Genomic DNA, 21,060 nt, shown 5'->3' with positions numbered 1-21,060 from the left:
CCTAACCTAACCTAACCTAACCTAACCTAACCTAACCTAACCTAACCTAACCTAACCTAACCTAACCTAACCTAACCTAACCTAACCTAACCTAACCTAACCTAACCTAACCTAACCTAACCTAACCTAACCTAACCTAACCTAACCTAACCTAACCTAACCTAACCTAACCTAACCTAACCTAACCTAACCTAACCTAACCTAACCTAACCACACAAAACTGTTGCAATGGTAGTTACCAAAAGACTAAAATACGACACACCACGACTGAGCATGGGCGCAGTGAGCATAGAGATGTCAAGAGAAATAAAGATATTGGGAGTAACCATCGACGATAAATTAACGTTTAACTCACACGTGGCGAATGTCTGCAGAAAGGCGATTGGAGTGCATAAGAGATTGGCAAGAGCGGCTAAGGCGAGCTGGGGCCTGAACCCAGAAATAATACGTACAATATATGTGGCGACGGTGGAACCCATCGTCCTCTATGCCGCAAGCGTGTGGGCACCAGCAGCAAAGAAACTGGGAACAATAAAACAGCTAGCAACTGTTCAGCGGGGGATTGTGCAAAAAATGTGCAAAGCCTACCGTACAGTGTCGCTAAACTCAGTCCTGCTGCTGACAGGGATACTGCCTCTCGACCTCCGAGTCCGCGAGGCAGCTTCACTATATGAAGCTAAGAGGGGAGTACCCCTGCCAGAACTGAGAGATAGGCGGGTTGAGCGCATGTCGGCAGCTGCGGAAGCCCCGCACCCTGCAGAGCGAAGCGAGGTAGAAATTATAAGCCTGGTAGACCGAGAGCAAGTAGATGCGCACAGTGACCACGAAGTCCGCATCTTTACAGATGGAAGTAAAATCGGAGGCAAAGTGGGCGCAGCACTGTCCATCTGGAACGAGGCGGCCGAAACCAAGGTCCGCAAGCTCGCCCTACCAAGCTACAGCACTGTCTACCAGGCGGAGCTATTGGCGCTGTGTATATCAACACGGGAAATCAAAAAACACAAGGCGAAAACGTTTGGAGTCTACAGCGACTCTATGGCTGCCCTCCAAACCCTAAAAAACAGCAACTGCCTTCATCCTCTAGCTGTAGAGGCAAGAGAAAACATCAGATCATGTAGCATCCAAGGGAAATCTATCTCAATACATTGGATAAAGGCACATGCAGGATTGGAGGGCAATGAAAGAGCTGATCAATTAGCGAAAGAGGCCGCTTTAGACTCCAAACAAAAACCAGAATATGACCTGTGCCCGGTATCTTTTGTCAAGCGGAGCATTCGATTGGATACGCTGGAAGAATGGAACAATAGGTACACGAGCAGTGACACAGCGTCGGTAACAAAGGTATTTTTCCCAAACGCGGTTGCGGCATACAGGACAGTAAGAAAGCAAAGTATATCGTATGTAAGGACACAAATAATGACGGGGCATGGTGGGTTCTCGGAATACTTAAACCGTTTTAAGTGTAAAGGGAGCCCATCATGCATCTGTGATCCGGAAGCGAAAGAAACTGTCCCACATATATTGCTTGAATGCCCAGCCCACACAAGAGAACGATTTGACCTGGAACAGAGTATTGGACAAAACATGACGCTAAACAATATTCAGGAAATTATGCAGAGTCAAGACAAAGCAAAGTTCCTAAAATACTGCGAAAAAATTGCCCAAATAGTAATAAATAGAAATAAATTGGTATAAGTAAAATATGTTTATAAATTATAATAAGTATAATATAATAAACATATAGGAATAAGAGAGAAAAATAGTAGCACAACGTAGTTGAGAACATGTATTGTGAACGTAGACTTAAGGCATAATATAAGAAATCAAAATGTAAATATAGACAAATATAAGAAATGTAAAAAATTTAAACAGAAGCCACCCCTTGTAGGCACGTTGGCCCCTTGTCTTTTATTGAAATAAAGAACCCACGATCTTAAAACCCTAAGATAGAAAACATAGCTGGGCATCCCACCCAGACCAGATGCAAAAGAAGATGTATGAAAGAAAGAATAGTATGAAGAATGGAAGTACGAGCAGTAGAAAAAGCGAGAACTAGTATGACAGAGTCGCATAGCAAAGTCTCCGATCATGTTGGAGGAGCATAGAAAAAAAAAAAAAAAAAAAAAAAAAAAAAAAAAAAAAAAAAAAAAAAAAAAAAAAAAAAAAAAAAAAAAAAAAAAAAAACCTAACCTAACCTAACCTAACCTAACCTAACCTAACCTAACCTAACCTAACCTAACCTAACCTAACCTAACCTAACCTAACCTAACCTAACCTAACCTAACCTAACCTAACCTAACCTAACCTAACCTAACCTAACCTAACCTAACCTAACCTAACCTAACCAGTCGCGCGCCAAGCGCTCAGAGCGTACGCATCGTTTCCACGCCGCTCCGCGGTCGAAAAATCAAAGTTGTGGGTTTTTTAAACCAAATCATACTGTGTTATATATCAAATTGTGCGCGCTGACTCCATCTATCCTCTCGTGAAAGAATTTCGTAAATCGGACTACTTAGTGAAGTGTGGTGAGCGAAATAGTGCCCGACAACTTGATGCGGCCAAGGAAAACCCTTATAGTGATCATAATTTTAGTGCTAGGATTAATATTTTTGTTTTAAAATACTCTATAGTGATTGTGCTAACTAGTGGTAATAACAGTTTTAATCGGACACATACGACGTAAGTACATTCACTCTCTAAATCTCAAGTGCCGAATAAAATCAGACTAAAACGCGATTTATTGATAAACAAGATCTATAACATACCATAAACTATATATTGCCGTGTGTGTTTCGTTTAGTACTATAATCTGTGAAATTTTGAAAATTTTCCCATGTAAACCTATTGAGTTATTCATGAAAAACCGTAACTGCGCAGTTATTGCAAAACCCACTTCCCATATCGTGCGGCATTTTTTGGCAGTGCCATTATATGCCTGTGTTCATAAGAACTATAAAACAATTGTTAGAATATAAGTAGCTACCATAGTTTAGATTTTATCCAACTTTTCCTGAAGTCATTGTCAAATTTCCGAAAATAGTAATTTTGCACCTGTAATTTCTCGAGATTTTCAGTGACGACATATAGTTTTTCATACACCTTTCGATTCGTCGTTTAATGGACAATTAGTGTACCAAGTTTCAGATTTTTAGATAAGATAGTTTTTGTGTTAAGTAATAATAAGTAAAACAAGTCCCTTAAATTGCCCGATTTCTATAATTACGTCTTTTGAAAATCGACTTTTTTCCTATGTACTTTTTCTAAAAATTTTTGTTCTATTCTTGTGTATTAGTGTTAAAAAATAGTTTTCGCACTAATTTTGATATTGTTAACAGTTTAGTTTTAGCACAAATTACATTTTAATTTTTAGACAGTAAATTTAGCTTTTCGTTTTCAAAATCTAACTTATCACTAATTGTTTGTATATAATACTGTTTGTTCTACCTATTTCTATATGTTAGTTATAATTCCTAACCTGTGTATATTGCATAACCCAGAAATAATTTGAATTTTGTAAACTTTGAAGTTTGACCCCCATTTGCTCGGAAAAAATAAGTGACGTCATATAAATTCAGACGCCGTTAGATCTGCTATCTAATGGACAACAAGTGTGCCAACTTATAGATTTTTTGGTCTAATAGTTTTTGTGGAAAGTAATATTAAGTAGAACAAGTCTTAAAAAACCATGTGATCGACGTAATTATCATTCTGAAATTCACTTTTTTATCTGTAAACTTTTTTAATATATTTTGATATAATTATATGAATACGTACTAAAAAATAGTTTTAAGCTACTTTTGAGTATATGTTAACCAATTACTTTTTGATTTATTTCAATCTAAAATTTCTTGTAAATTTAAAATTTTTAAAAGTTTGTTAGATTCATTTAATTTGGCAAAATGAGTGACTCTGACGATGATGATGGTGTTGGAGACTTCGGAGGTGATTTCCTCAACTTAGACTTTTCACCAGCCAACAATGCTACGCTCGAAAAAACGGGCGGAGGACGACCTACTGAGAGAACACATGAAGAGGCGTCGCCGCCACCCATTCTGGCTCCCCCGGACTTGTTCACGGAAATAAAGAACCTGTTACAGGAATACAAGGATGAGCTCGAGATGGCTGTAGACATGATTGACGAAAACCTGAAAACAGATAGGCAGCACAAAAGCGTCACTGTGGAAAATAAACGATACATCACCACAGCGGGCAAGAACATCAGGTCTGTAGCTTTAGACTACACGGACAACATTATAAAATTGTGCTCCAAGCTCAACCCCACCAAGCAAAGTAATTTTGGTACACAAACCGATTTTACTCCGCCTCTAGAACAAAGTCAAATTGGAAATAGTGACAACCACGTGTCTGCTGTAAGCGGCGTAACTAATCAGACAAGCGACATCAAAGCCATAATAACTTCGGTTATCAAGAAAGAAATTAACAGTTTAAAACAAGATTTAAAACTTACTAGCCAAAACACTACAACTAAGCCTTCCTACTCGTCGCTGGCAGCAAAGCCTAAACAAACATTGAACACTCCCATCACAGCCACTTATAAACCGGCAATAATTATAACTCCCAAGAAGGCCGACTCTGGTGCTGCGGAAACATTGAACGTTTGGAGGAAATCGGTAACCTTCCGAGACACAGATTTTGCTCCCATCTCGACGAAATTCATCTCTAACGGCAAGGTGAGAGTTGAATTCAACAACGTTCAACAACGAGACATCGCCCTCAGCAAGACAAACGACACAAACGCAGAAGTTACTGCGGAGACCTCCAAGACACTTCGGCCAATGGTCATACTTAAGGGCGTGTCTGCAGATGTCCCTGTAAACGAACTCACAGATATTATTATCAATCAAAACCAACCACTTCAAGATACAGTTAAGAACAAAACAGATTTAAAATTTCACTTTAAACGTGGGAACTACAAAAATACTCACCTTTATAATGCCGTTTTGATGACCACCCCGGACACTTTTAAAGTCTTACTAAAGTGCAACAAGATAAATATTGATCATCAAAGAGTGCATGTGGAGGAGTACGTCCCTGTTCTCCAATGTTATAAATGTTTGGAATATGGACACACTCGAAAACACTGTACATCACCGGACACCATATGTTCGCACTGTGCGATGCCTAACCATGAATACAAGGACTGCCCACACCGCCAAAATAACAATAAAGTTAAATGTCACAATTGTGACAAGGTAAATAAAGGAAACCAGCAAGAAAACAAATACAATAGTGCCCATAGCGCTACATCAAATTACTGCCCGAGAATGGTCTCCATGCACAACAGAATCAAGTGCCGCATCGATTATGGACAATAATAAACTACCGACTTATTTGTTATACATTGTAACTCTGCTTATTCTGTAACTAATTTGCATTTTATACTTTGTTAAACCTAAACAGTAAACAGTATTTTCTTTGTTTAACTTTGAAAATTTTGTGAATATGATTAGACTCTTAATTGTATATTGCAACTTGTAAGTTGTGAAATCAAAATTAATATTAAAATTCCATTATTTGCTCTGTCACTCACTCACCACATGAACACGTAAAATAATTATTAATTACTTTATATTATCACCAATCTCTTGCAGGGGGGCGGTGGTCGGGCGACCGCCCGCACTCATGGACTTTTGTAATGAGGCGGGCGGTCGGGCGGCAGAACTAACCCCCCTCAAAATTCTTATTTAGGATAGCTGGCCAGATGTACACCGTTAGCGTCTGACAGATATCCATAAATCCAAACCACAAACACTCCAGCAACACTAAACACACACTAAATCACTATATATCACGCTATACACAAGTGGGGGAGGTTTTAGTCCGTAGGCGGCTGGGCTCCATTCCCAGCTGAGTCGGACATAACTGTCGGCCCGGGCTGACGGTATACATGAGTATTTCCTCCCTCACCGAAAAAAAAAAAAAAAAAAAAAAAAACCTAACCTAACCTAACCTAACCTAACCTAACCTAACCTAACCTAACCTAACCTAACCTAACCTAACCTAACCTAACCTAACCTAACCTAACCTAACCTAACCGACCAAATACTACCCGAACTTCATGTTTTTTGGCACATATTTAGCCCTAATTGAGCCCGATTTTTTGATACCTTTCTTACTTTCATAGCCCCCCTGGATCTGTAGATATTCTAATTTTAATACTTTTCAAATTTCTCAGTTTTTCAAAAATTCGTAATTCTGCCATTTTTTCACTTTATACCATTTTTTCTTTTTCTAAAAATCTCTTTTTGTAATTTCTAAATAATTCTATTCTCAAAATATACTACTCCTATACAACTTCACATAAAAATATCCAACTTTCTTCACTCAAAAAGTGCGCCTGCCAGTGAGCAACGAGCAATCTACATTTACATTAATATTTCTGAATCCACTCGATAGATTTTTCTAGTTTATATTTTATCAAGTAAAGTAAATTTTTTCCATCCTTTTTATCATATAACACAACCTTGTATCTCTTACAGTTTTTAAAATAACTTCGAAGTTCACTTCCGTCGTCTTTTGACCTAACTTTTTCACATTTTTCAATAGTTTGTTCAACGAATCTTATCCTAAAATTCTGAAACTTTGCACAATTTTAAAGCTCAATAAGGCCTATTTTTTGGTACCATTCTTGTCTCTGTACTGTTCTTGGTTACGGAGATATTCAAATTCTAGTGATTCTGAAATTTTCCAAGTTTTCAAAAATTAATAACTCAGCCATTTTTTAACATTTTAATAATTTTACTTTACAATAAAATCTGCCTTAGCCATTTCTAAATTTCGGTATAATAATATTAAATAGTTTTCTTACAACTTCTTAGTCTAATTTTAAGATTTCCTCAAATTTTTGCGGTGCCTGCAAGAATTATTGTAGCAATCATTTTAAAACTAATTTATCTTCATTTCTACTCGGTAGATTTCTCTTATTTTAATTTAATTTGATAGATCTTCTTGTTTTCAACATTTTCTTTGTATAAACTTTTCTTAAAAACCCTTTGTTGACATCAAAAAATTAACATTTCTCTTAAAATTTAAAATTTTTTTAATCCCTTTATTTCTATAGCATTAATCACTCTAAAAATCTGAAATTCACAATATACGTAGACTTTGCATAGTTTTATTTTATACTTCTTATATCTTGTCAATATCTTGCTTTGTTACGAAAATATAAATTTTTGAATTTCGTAACTTTACGTTAAAAATAACATAATGTTCCACTCACCAGTGAAAAATCGTTTACGATCTGCGCAACAAGAGCAGCACGAAGTTCACCCAGAACAGCAGCAGGGCACTCCGGAGTCGCCGGAGCCCCAGGGGGCCCCCCAGAAACAGACAGAGGCTAGCCTGCATCATGTTGATGGGCGAGACACCGCTCCAGTTAATACTAGCGAAGTGAGCCTTATTGACATGAACGCGCCCGAGATAATTAGCCACACCTTGAATGCGACCTTCTCGCTTGCGGGCGCCGGAGAGGTAACAGCTGACAAAGAACCTGCTGGCGCTCGCAGGCCGGCGGTGGCGTTCAACATTGACAGCTCTGGCGAGATGGAGTCACTTCATCTCAGCCATGAATCCGTAACCGCATCTAATGCGAATAAGGACAGGACCGGGACGCAAACCGTTCAACCTGACATTGACACTTACAATAATAATTTGGCTGCCTTTTATCAGCGACTGCAGTCACAGATGCAAACTCTTCCGCTGCCGCCGCCGCAGTCGCAACAGTCGTTGCCGGAATCACAGGTCAACAAAGCAGCACAGGCACTGACTGGCAAAACAAAGGGGAAATACACCAAAAAGCTCAAGCCTGAAGACCAGGTTGAGCTCGGCGCATATGCCTCAGAAGTCATTGATACTGAAACGTTGTTCTCCGTCGTAGGCCAATTAGCCAAGCTCATTGACAGAGCGGTCAATGAGGAGAAGAGCGTGAATAGGGTAAATAAGAATGCTATCACGAGAGCGTCACAGGAAATATTAAAGGCTCTAGATCAAATAAAGCATATCTCTAAGTATGATATGCAACCGGCCAAAATAAGGGAGATCCGGCAGGTGATCGAAGAGGCCAAAAGCCCATCTACAACAAGAACCCAGTCCAGACTGTCTGAAGCCGTACTTCCAAGGGGTGAAGACGCGGAGGGATACGGTAGGACAAACAGGATTGGTGTCACTGACCCCCTGCATGGAATCTCCCAGAAATTGGACGACCTACCAAAGAAAACAGAAATGGTTGAAATAATTAAAGAGGCCGTACAGCACGAACTGATGGAAATAAAAACTTATATACAAAACCTTCCGGCCCGTGCTGAAATAGACAAGCTCACTTATGAACAGAAAGGGCTAAATGACCTGGTAGTGGCGGCACTGACGCGACCAACTGAAGAAGACGAAGAGGATGAACACAATGAAACCGACGGCGGGGATTTCGTCGAGGTCGTCAGCAAAAATGCAAGAAAAAAGAAGACCCGAGCGCTAGCCAAAGCGCAAAATAGTGCTGCGACCTCGGCTGCGACCCCCGTTGTCGTGACACAGAAGGCATATGCCACACCTAAGTCTCCGACCAGAGAAAGAAAGAAGAGTGGCACTGTGAACACTAGTTACGCTGTAATATTAGAGTCACTGGACCCTCGCAAAGAAGGGAAGGAGGCATTGCAAGAGGTTCAGGAGAAGGTTGACCTGGTGGAACTGGGCGTAGGAATCAAGGGCCTGCGACACACCAGGACCAATAAAGTTGTTATAAATTGCGAGACTGAGGAAGACAGAGTCTTACTCAGCTCTGCCATTAAAGATAAAACCACAGGGGTTACAGTTGGAGTCCCGCAACTACGCAACCCCTGTGTTAAACTAATCGGCGTAATCAAGGATAATGCATGTGAACGCATAGTGGATGCATTGATAAAACAAAACCCCAGAATCATGGACGGCATTTGTGACGAAGACAGGCATGCAAGATACATACGCAGTGTTAAAGGGCGTAATGACCTACTAAGAAATGCCGTGGTAGAGGTTAGTCCACAGCTGTATAACCGGATGATTGAACAGAAAGTTAAAATAGGCTATCAATCGGTCCCCGTGGTGGACCAATCACCAGTCATGCAGTGCTATAACTGCATGGGTTTCGGTCATCGCGCAGCCAACTGCACAGCAAATAGCAAATGCGGGCGCTGTGCAGAGGAACACGCCACACGCAGCTGTACTAAAACTTCCTCGGTAGTATTATGCTGCACCAACTGTCGCGGGAACAACAGCGATCATAGCCATCCTGCATTTAGTCAAGATTGCCCGGAGTGGATTAAGTGGGACCGGATAGCGAGAATGTCAATTCGGTACTGCTAAGGGCCTCCCTGCAGGAAACACAAAAGGCAACCAACACATATCAGTTATGCAGTGTAATCTGGGTAAAGGTTACAACGCTATGCAAGAGATGTTGCAATGTATTAGAGACAATAAGTTCGACGTTGTCTGTGTATCTGAACCTTATGTTGGTAACAACAAAACACTAGTTAGCATTATTGATGGATATGATATCTATCAACACTCTGACAGTAATGTAAGAACGAAAGCGTGCATTGCAGTAAGGAAAAAGTTTGGCAGCTATGTCGGACTTACTCAATATGCCACCACAAATTTTGTAGTCGTTGAATTAACACACGCCGATAATAATAACAAAAAACTGCTGGTCTCCTCGATTTATGTTGAGCCAGGGGAGGATCCCTCGAGCGCGATGATGCACCTGGAGCAATTCCTCCAACTAAATGCAAACAGGGAGCACATCGTGTGCGGGGATTTCAATGGATGGCATACATCGTGGGGATCAGCCAGAAACAATGATCGAGGAAAAGCCGTGTACGATTTAGCTGTCCACTTTGACCTAATTAATTGTAACTTAGGTAATGAGCCTACATATGAGACCATCACGCATGACCAAACGCGGTACTCTATAGTTGATCTCACCTTGGCAACCCCTTATACAGCTACCAACATCCTTAGCTGGAAAGTAAATAACGAACTCATACCCTCCTCGGACCACCACGGAATTGAATTTTTAATTCAATTAAAACAAACAAGAAACGGCAAGAAAAAGTCAACATCTACATACAAATACAACACCGATCGAACAAACTGGGACAATTTCGAAACCAAATTAAAAGATAACATAGAAAGAAGTAACTTACATACAACAAATATTGACGAACTGGACACAGCAGGACTCGATGATTTCATAAAGACTATGACTAACGTAATCCAAAAGACTTGTGACGCAACTCTGACACTAAAAGCACCTCACCAGATGACTCCTTGGTGGACCCAGGAGCTGTCTGCTATGAAGAAAAAAGTAATATTCTTACATCACAGACTAAGTGATCTTAAACGCAGTAATAAAGATCTCACTCATATTCTAAAAGAACTCAGTGAAGCCAGAGGAGAGTATGCTAATAAAATTCGGACCACATCATCGGAGCACTTCAGGGACTTCTGCAATCGCCAGGGCAAGGATGATGTATGGTCCGTTACAAATCGCCTATTAAAAAGTGCGCCACAACCGCAGCCGCCTGCTACTTTGAAAAGAGATAACGGTACTTATACTACGTCGATCCTGAACACCGCCGAAACCCTCGCTGAGAAGTTTTTCCCCGACGATACCGTAGTTGATGACAGCCCACACCACCTGCAAATAAGAAATTTAATCAATAATAATAATAACATACAACCAGATATAGAAAATAACGAACAACCATTCACAATACATGAAATAACCGATATAGTCAAGTATATGAGCCCTAAAAAAGCACCCGGCACAGATAATCTCACAGCTGATATTTGTAAACATTACATAGAAAGCTACCCAGAAATCACAACTAAATTATACAACAGATGCCTCTCACTTAATTACTTTCCCACTTGCTGGAAAACGGCATATATTAAAACAATACCGAAACCCAACAAAGTTTGCTATACAGAAATATCTGCGTACCGGCCTATTGGATTAATAAACGTTTTTGGCAAAATCTTAGAAAAACTTATCGCATCACGTCTTACATATTATACGGTGACAAATAATGCTTGTAGCGATAAACAATTTGGATTTAAGCAGCAGCGCTCTACTACAGACGCTCTCAATAGTGCAGTCAACAAACTCAAACATTTTAAAAACGCCAATAAGTTAGTTGTTGCCATCTCACTAGACATTGCTGGTGCCTTTGATAGCGCCTGGTGGCCTGCACTGTTGAAAAGACTGATAGATGTACATTGCCCCCATAATATAATTAACATCATACGAAGCTATCTAACTGATCGAAGGATAATACTCAACTACTCAGACGCCTCTATCACGAAAGTGCAAACCAGGGGATGTGTTCAAGGCTCAGTTCTTGGACCCATCTTCTGGAACACTATCGTTGACACGCTATTGGAACATAATCTGACAAACGACAATCATATCCAGGCATATGCAGACGACATCTTACTGATCTGCTCTGGTAATAATATACAGGAATTAGAAGAGAATGCCAACAGCTTATTAGATACTGTTTTTAATTGGGGGATTAACAACAAATTAAAATTCGGACCGGAGAAAACTAAAATGATTACGTACACACCTAAGGCAAAAGCAGCGAAAATATTTATGAATAATACACACATTCCTTTCGACAATCAGTTTAAACTCCTCGGTGTTATTATAGACCAGCACCTAAATTTCATACAACACGCAGAATACACTATAAAAAAGGCACAAGCCATTTATAAAAGGCTATGTATATTTGTGAAACCTACCTGGGGCGTGCATGCTGCCAACATAAACACTATCTACAGGCAGGTGATCGAGCCCATCGTCACCTATGCGGCCGAAATCTGGGGGCAAGCTACCAATTACAAAAAGGTTTGCGATTCTCTTCTTAGACTACAACGCGGGTTTGCCATTAAGATACTTCACGGCTTTAGAACTCTTCCTACATTCCCATCAATTGTGTTAGCGGGACTAACACCTTTACCTGAAAAAGTTAAAGAGGTGGCGTCTACAGAAACGGTTAAACGTACGCAATTAACTAATTACCTGCCTAATGATATTATTTATGACAAACGTGCACCGGTAACTGAGTTGCTGCATCCTGCTCGGCGTCCCATTATAGAATTACAAGACATTAATAACCTAAATGACCTCGAACCCTACTACTCCACTGATATGCACAGAATATACACAGATGGTAGCAAGCATGATGGAGTGGTGGGGGCCGCGGTCATCATTCATTACCCAGACGGAAGGTGTAAACGTAAAAAACTTAAGCTGCACAACAGCTGCACTGTGTTCCAGGCCGAGTGCTTGGCTATAGAGGAGGCATCCAGCATGTGTCACGCACTCGGACTGGAACAAGCTACCATCTTTTCAGACTCAAAGGCCGCGTTGCATGAATTATCTAACCGAAACAGTACTAACGCAACAATAAATAGTGCACATAAGAGCATTGTAGCCATCAGAGAGCAGGGACGAATCATTCAGTTCTGCTGGATTAAGGCACATGCCGGCCTCCTCGGTAACGAGGAGGCAGACATGACTGCCAAAGCCGCTGCCTCCCAACACAAAATTCCAGATTATGCAAAATTCCCTCTGTCGTACCACAAACGAAACTTTCGAATAGATGCAGCCAAAAATACAGACAGAACATATCAAACCAGCACAACCGGAGCACACTTAAAACTATGGCTACCCACCCTAGAACATATAAACAAATTTAGACAAAATTTTGAACTAACCTTCGAAATGACCCAAATGCTCACTGGTCATGGGTTTAATAAAACATATTTAAAAAGGTTCCATATAATAGACTCCAATGAGTGTCCATGTGACGACGTCACTCCGCAAACCATGAGACATCTCCTGGAACACTGCCCGAGGTATCAGAGATCACGCATAGAACACGAAATACTCTGCAACATTAATAACATATAAACTATAGAGAAGGTTAGAAAGGCAAAGGATAGAAAGATTATCATGGCATGTGGGACACAGGAAGATAGGAGAAGAGTGAAAGAAAGAATTGAGACCATGGGAAACAACCTTGTTGTAGAAGAAGTAAAAAACAAGGACCCGCTGCTTATACTAAAGGGGGTCCTAGCAAAACACAGCGACGAAGAGGTGCTGAGAGCCATCAGGAATCAAAACAGATGGATCTTCTGTGATTTAGAAAACGAAGAAGATAGGATGGCAATAAAGTTCAGAAAGAAAACACGAAACCCACATACGTGCAGCATGGTGCTGACCGTGTCACCGGCAATATGGAAGAGGGCGATAGAGAAGAATAAGCTCCGAGTGGACCTTCAGATAGTTCAAGTGGAAGACCAATCCCCTCTGGTCCAATGCTCCAGATGCCTCGGCTATGGACACAGCCGTAGGTTCTGCAACGAGTCCGAAGACAGCTGCAGCCACTGCGGAGGACCGCACCTCGGAGCAAATTGTCCGGAAAAAGTACTCGGCGACGCACCAGAATGCATAAACTGCAAAAGAGCCAAAATTACAAATAATATGCACAATGCTTTCAGTAGGGAATGCCCCATCAGGAGAAAATGGGATGCCATAGCAAGGGCCTCTGTGGCCTATTGCTAAAGTTGTCCCGGCAAACACAACCCAGTACTCAATTATACAGGCGAACCTCCAACGAAGCAGGCAGGCTACAGATGAGGTACTCTTGGAAGCTCAAAAAAGGAAGACAGCAATCGTACTTATTCAAGAACCATATGTCGGCAATATAAAAAGGATGAAGAGCTACCGAGGAGTAAGAGTATACCAAAACTCCAGCAACGGAGAAGGGACTGTCAAAGCATCAATTGCAATACTGGACAACGACATCGGCGTAATACAGTGCCCAGAATTAACTACCAATAATATCGTGGTAGTTAAGATCCGAACGAGAGCCTGGACGGTGACCCTCGCATCGTACTACTTTGAACCCGACCAACCGATAGAGCCATATATAGAGAAACTCAAAGAGCTATCAACGAAAGCGAGGGGAAAACTTGTGATTGGAGGAGACGCAAATGCCAAAAGTATCTGGTGGGGCAGCAAACAAGAAGACCATAGAGGAGAACAAATGAGCGGGGGACTCATGGAAATGGGACTTCAGGTTCTGAACACTGGAGACATTCCTACATTTGACACCATACGCGGAGTAGTAAGATACAGCAGCCATGTCGATGTGACAGCATGTTCCGAAGACATTCTGACACTAGTAGGAGGATGGCGGGTCATCGAGGGGCTCACGTGCTCAGACCACAACGGCATAATCTTTAGCATTAAACTAAAGAAATCAACAGGGATAGCAATAGAAAGGACCACAAGACTGTACAACACCAGGAAAGCAAATTGGAAGCAGTTTCATGAGAAAATGCTACAATTTATGACAGAAAATAACCTCACAATAGAGGAAATAGACAAACTGGACAATACAAATGACACAGAACAAATAATACAAAAGTACAATAAAGTAATCACGGAGACATGTAAAACAACAATACCTAATAAAAAGAAGAAGGAAATACTAAACTTGCCGTGGTGGTCTGAGAAACTTGAGACCCTGAAGAAAGAGGTCACCACCCGAAGAAGAAGAATCAGGAACGCAGCACCACACCGAAGACAAACTGTAGTCAGTCTTTACCTGAAAGAAAAAGAAACGTATGAAAAAGCGGTAAAAGAAGCGATGGAACAAAGTTGGAAGGAATTTTGCAGTAAGCAGGACAAAGAAGGAATGTGGGAAGGGATTTACAGGGTGATAGGGAGAACGGCACAGAGAGAGGAGGATCTCCCGTTAATGCAGGAAGGCAAAGTACTGGATGCAGAGGGATCTGCAAGATTCCTAACGGAAACTTTCTACCCCGGGGACGCAACTGAGGGCGATAACAGACACCACGAGCGTACAAGAATCCTAGCAGAAAGAATAAATGAGGGTGGTCATGGTGAACATGACCCACCGTTCATATACGAAGAGCTAGATGCAGCATCGAAATCGTTTAACCCAAAGAAGGCACCCGGGTCCGATGGTTTCACAGCAGATATCTGCACAAGTGCCATAAGTGCGGCTCCTGAATTCTTCCTGACTTTGCTAAACAAATGCCTAGCACTCCACTACTTCCCAAAGACCTGGAAGGAAGCAACAGTGGTTATACTCAGAAAGCCGGGAAAAGAGACCTATACAACCCCAAAGTCCTACCGGCCAATAGGACTATTACCGGTACTGGGGAAGATATATGAGAAGATGCTGATGAACCGCATCAAGCACCACATACTACCCAGGATCAGTTCCCGTCAGTTTGGTTTTATGCCCCAAAGAAGCACGGAAGATGCACTAGTCGCCCTCACCAAGTACATAAAATCAAAAATAAAAGAAAAGAAAATTGTCACCATGGTATCGCTGGACATTGAGGGCGCTTTTGACAGTGCCTGGTGGCCAGCCATTAAGACCAGACTGGCGGAGGAAAAGTGTCCAGTGAACCTGAGGCGAGTAGTCAGCAGCTATCTAAGCGATAGACAAGTGGAGGTTAGATATGCGGGGGCAAAGTGTAGGAGGAAAACAGAGAAAGGATGCGTACAGGGATCCATAGGAGGGCCAATATTGTGGAACCTGCTGCTGGACCCTCTTCTGAGGCAAATGGAGGGTCTTGGGCACTACTGTCAAGCCTTTGCGGATGACGTGGTTCTAGTGTTTGAAGGCAGGGAAGCCCGGGACATCGAGAGACAAGCCAATGCCGCCCTTGAACATGTTCGGGAGTGGGGTGTCGAAAATAAGCTTAGATTCGCTCCCCATAAAACCAATGCGATGGTAATAACTAAAAAGCTGAAATATGATACACCACGCCTAAGCATGGGAGGGGTCGACATTGAAATGTCCTCGGAGATAAAGATACTCGGGTTGACCATTGACAACAAACTGACATTTAATGCCCATGTGTCCAACGTCTGTAAGAAAGCCGCAAACATTTACAAACAGTTGATAAGAGCAGCCCGCGTAAACTGGGGCTTAAGCCCAACGGTCATCCGCACAATATACACCACAGCAGTGGAGCCCGTGATTCTCTATGCTGCAGCGGCATGGGCACCAGCAGCCGAAAAACTTGAAGTCCGCAAAAAATTGAACGCAATACAGAGGGGATACGCACAAAAAATGTGCAAAGCCTATCGGACGGTATCTTTAAACTCGACACTGATACTCACGGGGACGCTCCCTCTAGACCTCCGGGTTCTGGAAGCCGCGTCACTGTATGAAGCAAAGAGAGGAGCACCCAGTCACCAGCTGGCCGATAGGGAGACCGAACAGATGGCACCCAAAATACTGGCCCCGCACCCAGCAGAACAAACAGGGCTGCAGTTCGAAAACCTGGACGACGAGGAGCAGTACTTGCGACACAGCGAATACGCCGTGCGCATATTCACAGATGGTAGTAAGATTGAGGGCAAAGTGGGAGCAGCGTTGTCGATATGGAACAACACAGCGGAAACCAGGGCCCTTAAGCTTACCCTATCACCCTACTGCACCGTTTACCAGGCAGAACTGCTGGCCATATGTAGGGCAACAGAAGTCGCACTCAAACACAAAGAGGTCACCTTTGGCATATACAGCGACTCAAGAGCGGCACTACAGACTGTAATTAATACAGGTTCCACTCACCCCCTCGCAGTCGAGGCCAGGAGCAACCTGAGAAGTTGCAGACTCCAGAATAAAACGATATCCCTATTCTGGATAAAGGCACATGCGGGGTTGGGCGGAAACGAGAGAGCCGACGAGCTAGCTAAGGACGCGGCCCTAAAAGGAAAGAAAAAGCCGGAGTATGATAAATGCCCCATATCGTTTATAAAGCGGGCTATCCGTACCGAGACAATAAACGTATGGGACAAAAGGTACAAAACGGAAGAAACGGCTTCAGTAACTAAAATCTTTTTTCCAGATGCGACGACAGCTCACAAAACCGTGCGGAAACTCCACTTTGATGGAATAATTACGCAGCTGCTCACGGGGCATGGGGGGTTCTCCTCATACCTGAGTCGATTCAGGTGCAAGGAGAGCCCATCATGCCTCTGTGAACCGGAGGCTGAAGAAACGATCCAGCATATAATTATTGAATGTCCCATCTTTGCTAAACTCCGATATGACACAGAACACCTTTTAGATGAAAAACTCAGCTTAGATAACCTGGCAAACATAATTAAAAGTAAAAAACGAGAATTATTCTTACAATACTGTAGACAAATAATAGTTAAGGTAACAAATAGAAATAAGGTAGCATAAGTAAGATATGATAAATACATATAGTGAAGTATATGCATACATATCATATAACAAACATAGAGTGAAAAATGTAAAAATAAAAATAAAGAATGTAAACATATAAAATAAGCCGATTTGTGAAAATAAAAATAAATGTAAATAAAGAATTTACCCCAACACATAAACCCCTGACAAAACAGCAGTAACATATTATGGAACAATTACTAAAAACATAAAACTCTAGAATGTAAACAACCCGAGATTGTAAAACCTAAATATATGTAAATAAAGAAGTACCCAATCCCCAAATTCCTGAAAGAATAGTATTAGAGTAGTAATAGAAAAGCGAAGAGAAAATGGCCTCATCCAGGCCTAAGTAAAGTAAATGGTCAAGCAGACCTTAAGCAGCGAAAGACGATGAATGAAAGAAAGATAAAGTATGCAGAATGGAAGTGCGAGAAGAAAGCTAGCGAGAACTAGAATGAACGAGTTAAAATAGATATTGCAAAAACTGGCTCCAATCATGTTGGAGGATAAGAAAAAAAAAAAAAAAAAAAAAAAAAAAAAAAAAAAAAAAAAAAAAAAACCTAACCTAACCTAACCTAACCTAACCTTTTTTTTTTTTTTTTTTTTTTTTTTTTTTTTTTTTTTTTTTTTTTTTTTTTTTTTTTTTTTTTTTTTTTTTTTTTTTTTTTTTTTTTTTTTTTTTTTTTTTAGGAGGGGAAAAAATGCGTTACGCATGCCACCCGGGCCCGGGAACCAACCCGGGTGGTTATGTGGGACTCCTCGTCATGGGCCCATGAGACCCCGAGTCTACCCACTAAAACGACCCCTCCATCTGCCGCCTTTGTGCTGTAGCGGTGGGCTGCAGGAACGCTCGCGCTTGACTTCCACAGCACCACCAGCACCAGTCCGCGACGCAGACACCGCCTTTGGAGGCCCCTGTTGGCCTTGTGCTCTCTGGGCCGAATCGGGTGCGGCCACCGACTCAGGGACGACGAGTGAGTCGGATGACAGGCGTCCCCATGCCTGTCATCCTAAGGTCCCCTATGGAGGCAGACGGCGGTCTTGTGCGACCCGTCTGCGTCGAGCACGCTTGCGGCGCCGTTGGTCGGCCATGGGGTCGACCTCTCTGGCCCGTTCCGCCGTTTCCTTCTGCGTCATAGTGAGCTCACAGAAGTTTGCCACCGCCTGCCAGGATCGGTCGCTGTCGACCATGGACTTGACCACAGCCGGCAGCGACAGGTCCGGCCCCACTATGGCTATGAGTTCTTCGCGCTCCGGCCCCCACGCAGGGCACACCTCCAGAGTGTGTTCTGCCGTGTCCACATCTGCGCCGCACTCGTGGCACTCCTCGGTAGGCTCTCTTCCGGCGATTTTGTGCAGATACCTCCCGAAGCAGCCATGCCCCGAGAGAATCTGCACGAGCCGGAAAGTGAGTGCACCGTGCGGGCGCTCCAGCCACTCGGACATCACTGGCCGAATCGCCGTTATCGTCCGCACGCCCGCGCTTGGTGTCTCTAGCCGGTCCACCCAGTGCTCGATTGCCTCGCGAGAGAGCTCCTCTCGTTTGGCCTCTATCTCGCGCGGTGCCGGCCAGAAATCCGGCACCGCGCGAGATAGAGGCCTAACCTAACCTAACCTAACCTAACCTAACCTAACCTAACCTAACCTAACCTAACCTAACCTAACCTAACCTAACCTAACCTAACCTAACCTAACCTTTTTTTTTTTTTTTTTTTTTGTTGACGGAGTGGGGAATGCGTTTACGCATCCCTCCCCGGCCGTGGGGCAAGGCCATAATGGGGAGGGTATGTGGGACTCCCTCTTTCGATTCCCTCTCCTAGCGAGAAGGAGCGAAAGAGAATACCCACTAAACCCCACTCCGTTGTCCCCCTCTCAGACGTTGTATGGGGGCATCATGGGCTCGCGCATTCATTCCTCCATGATGCCCCCCGTCTTTTCCCGGCGTCCCCAGGGAACCCGCACTTTGGGAGGGGAGAATCAATGACCATTCTGATTCTCCCCCCAGACGTAGGGCCTAAATATCCATATTTTGTCCCTCACAGGCCCGTTGGTCGATGTTACTCACTGGAGGGGCTCTTTGGGTCTTCGGAAGAGCCTCTTTGCCTTTTGCTGGTGGGGGCGTACAGGAAAAGCCACCCATTATGTGTCCCGCTGGGCGTTTGGCCGCATGACATACCGAGCAGAAGGCAGTCTCCGCCTTGCAGTCCACCCTCTTGTGGTCCGGCCTGCTACACCGGAAGCAGAGCCCGCTCCTGTCTACTGGCGACGGGCATAGTGCTCTGGTGTGCCCCGTGCCCATGCACCTGAAGCACCTCATCGGTGTTGGGTCCAGCGCCACTACCAGAGCCGAGGACCATCCTATTTGAAGTCGACCCGCTGCGGTGACCCTCTTGGCTGCCGTTATAGGGCACTGTGCCAGAGTCGACGTTGTCCCATTATATTGGGCCCTAATCGATCCCACCTTAACCTCATTTATTGAGCACTCTCCCAGTTTAGCGATCGCTCCCGCGATCGCTTCCTGAGTGGCTGCCTCATCTAGGCCCGAAATGCGTAAGTCCGCCATTTTGGTGGGCCTGTATACTCGGGCTTCCTCTCCGATCACCTCCGTCATTTTTCGGCAGAGTTCGTCAGCCGCCCTACCATTGTCGGACCCGGACACCTCAAGTATCCTGGCCCCAGCAGCTGTTTTGCGGACCTTGACGTGCTCTACACCCACATCAGCAAGCTTCACCGATTTGGTGACCTTATACAAAATTGAGGCGTATGTCGCCTCAGACTCCGGCTTCAAGGCCATCACGATCGCGGCCGTGGCGGGCACAACCAGCTTCCGTGGGCCTGCTGGTGCCGGTTTCCGAGCCGGGGCGGCAGGGGGGGAAGGGGGCTTGGCGGATTTGCCATTGCCCTTCCTGACAACCTGCGTCCAAGACTCAGCAGGCTCCTGCGTTTTTGTTGCCGGCTGCGAGGGTGGAGAGGCACTAGGCTCCTTCACCGTCTTCTGCCTAGGAGCAGAGTTAGCCCTCTTCTTGGTCGCTGGTGCCGAAGGCTGGGCCACAGGGGCCTTAGGCTGCCTTATGGGCGGCGCACCTGTCACTGCCCTTGAGGGCGGCGCCCCAGAGAGAGGTTCCGGCTGGTTCGCAATCGTCTTATTCCTGTCCGCAGCGAGAGGAGGGCGGGGGACCGGCTCAGGGAAATGGCCCGTGCGGGCCGAGATCATGTTTCCCATGGTAATTGTAAGGTCCCGCTTCAGGTCCTCCTTTAATTCCTTGAGGGCCTCTTTGAGGGCCTCAGAAAAGTCCGTCGCCTGGTCGCATTGGGCCGTCGGGGCCTGTGAGGGCTGGATCGTCCTCTCAGAGAAGGCTCTACGAAGGGCCTTCATCTCGGACTGACATTGGGCCAGTTGCTCCCGCATTCGGTTATTATCCTCCTTCAAGGCCCGCAACTCCTCGTCCTCTACTCTATCCGCCAGGACGTCAGTCGCCGCCAGGATGTCCCGGCAGGCCTGGTTCAGTTTGCCCCAGACTTGTCCATTTAGGTTGCCGGATTTTCCGGCAGCCTCTAGGATAATATGGGTCGCCTCCCGCACTATTTCTATGTAGTCCGTCCCTGTGTATAGGGGCGGGCTGCATTCTGTCATTTCTTGACTTGGAGAAGGGGACGGGCTCACCATCCACGGCTCCTTATCCCCCTTCTTTTTGTTGTCCCCCTGGGACCTTCTCAGGAGTAAAGGGGGGACCACTCCCTTTCCCTTTCCCTCCTGGCTGTC

At 43.9% G+C, this 21,060-nt stretch overlaps 2 protein-coding genes across 2 annotated transcripts; one reads left to right on the top strand and one right to left on the bottom strand.

Annotated features, from left to right (window-relative positions):
• Window positions 1-228: 228 nt before the first annotated feature.
• LOC134662990 (uncharacterized) lies at window positions 229-3,638 on the top strand. The gene is made up of 2 exons (XM_063519294.1): window positions 229-1,332; window positions 3,576-3,638. Exons 1-2 carry the CDS (start codon window positions 229-231, stop codon window positions 3,636-3,638), a joined length of 1,167 nt encoding a protein of 388 aa, XP_063375364.1.
• Window positions 3,639-18,317: 14,679 nt separating this feature from the next.
• On the bottom strand, window positions 18,318-18,743 carry LOC134662989 (uncharacterized). Its single transcript, XM_063519293.1, has one exon. It carries the CDS (start codon window positions 18,741-18,743, stop codon window positions 18,318-18,320), a length of 426 nt encoding a protein of 141 aa, XP_063375363.1.
• Window positions 18,744-21,060: the final 2,317 nt, after the last annotated feature.

Source organism: Cydia amplana, chromosome 3, assembly GCF_948474715.1.
Source record: "Cydia amplana chromosome 3, ilCydAmpl1.1, whole genome shotgun sequence".
In the NCBI taxonomy this organism is placed as follows: domain Eukaryota; kingdom Metazoa; phylum Arthropoda; class Insecta; order Lepidoptera; family Tortricidae; genus Cydia; species Cydia amplana.
This window is presented reverse-complemented; position numbering and strand designations above follow the sequence as displayed.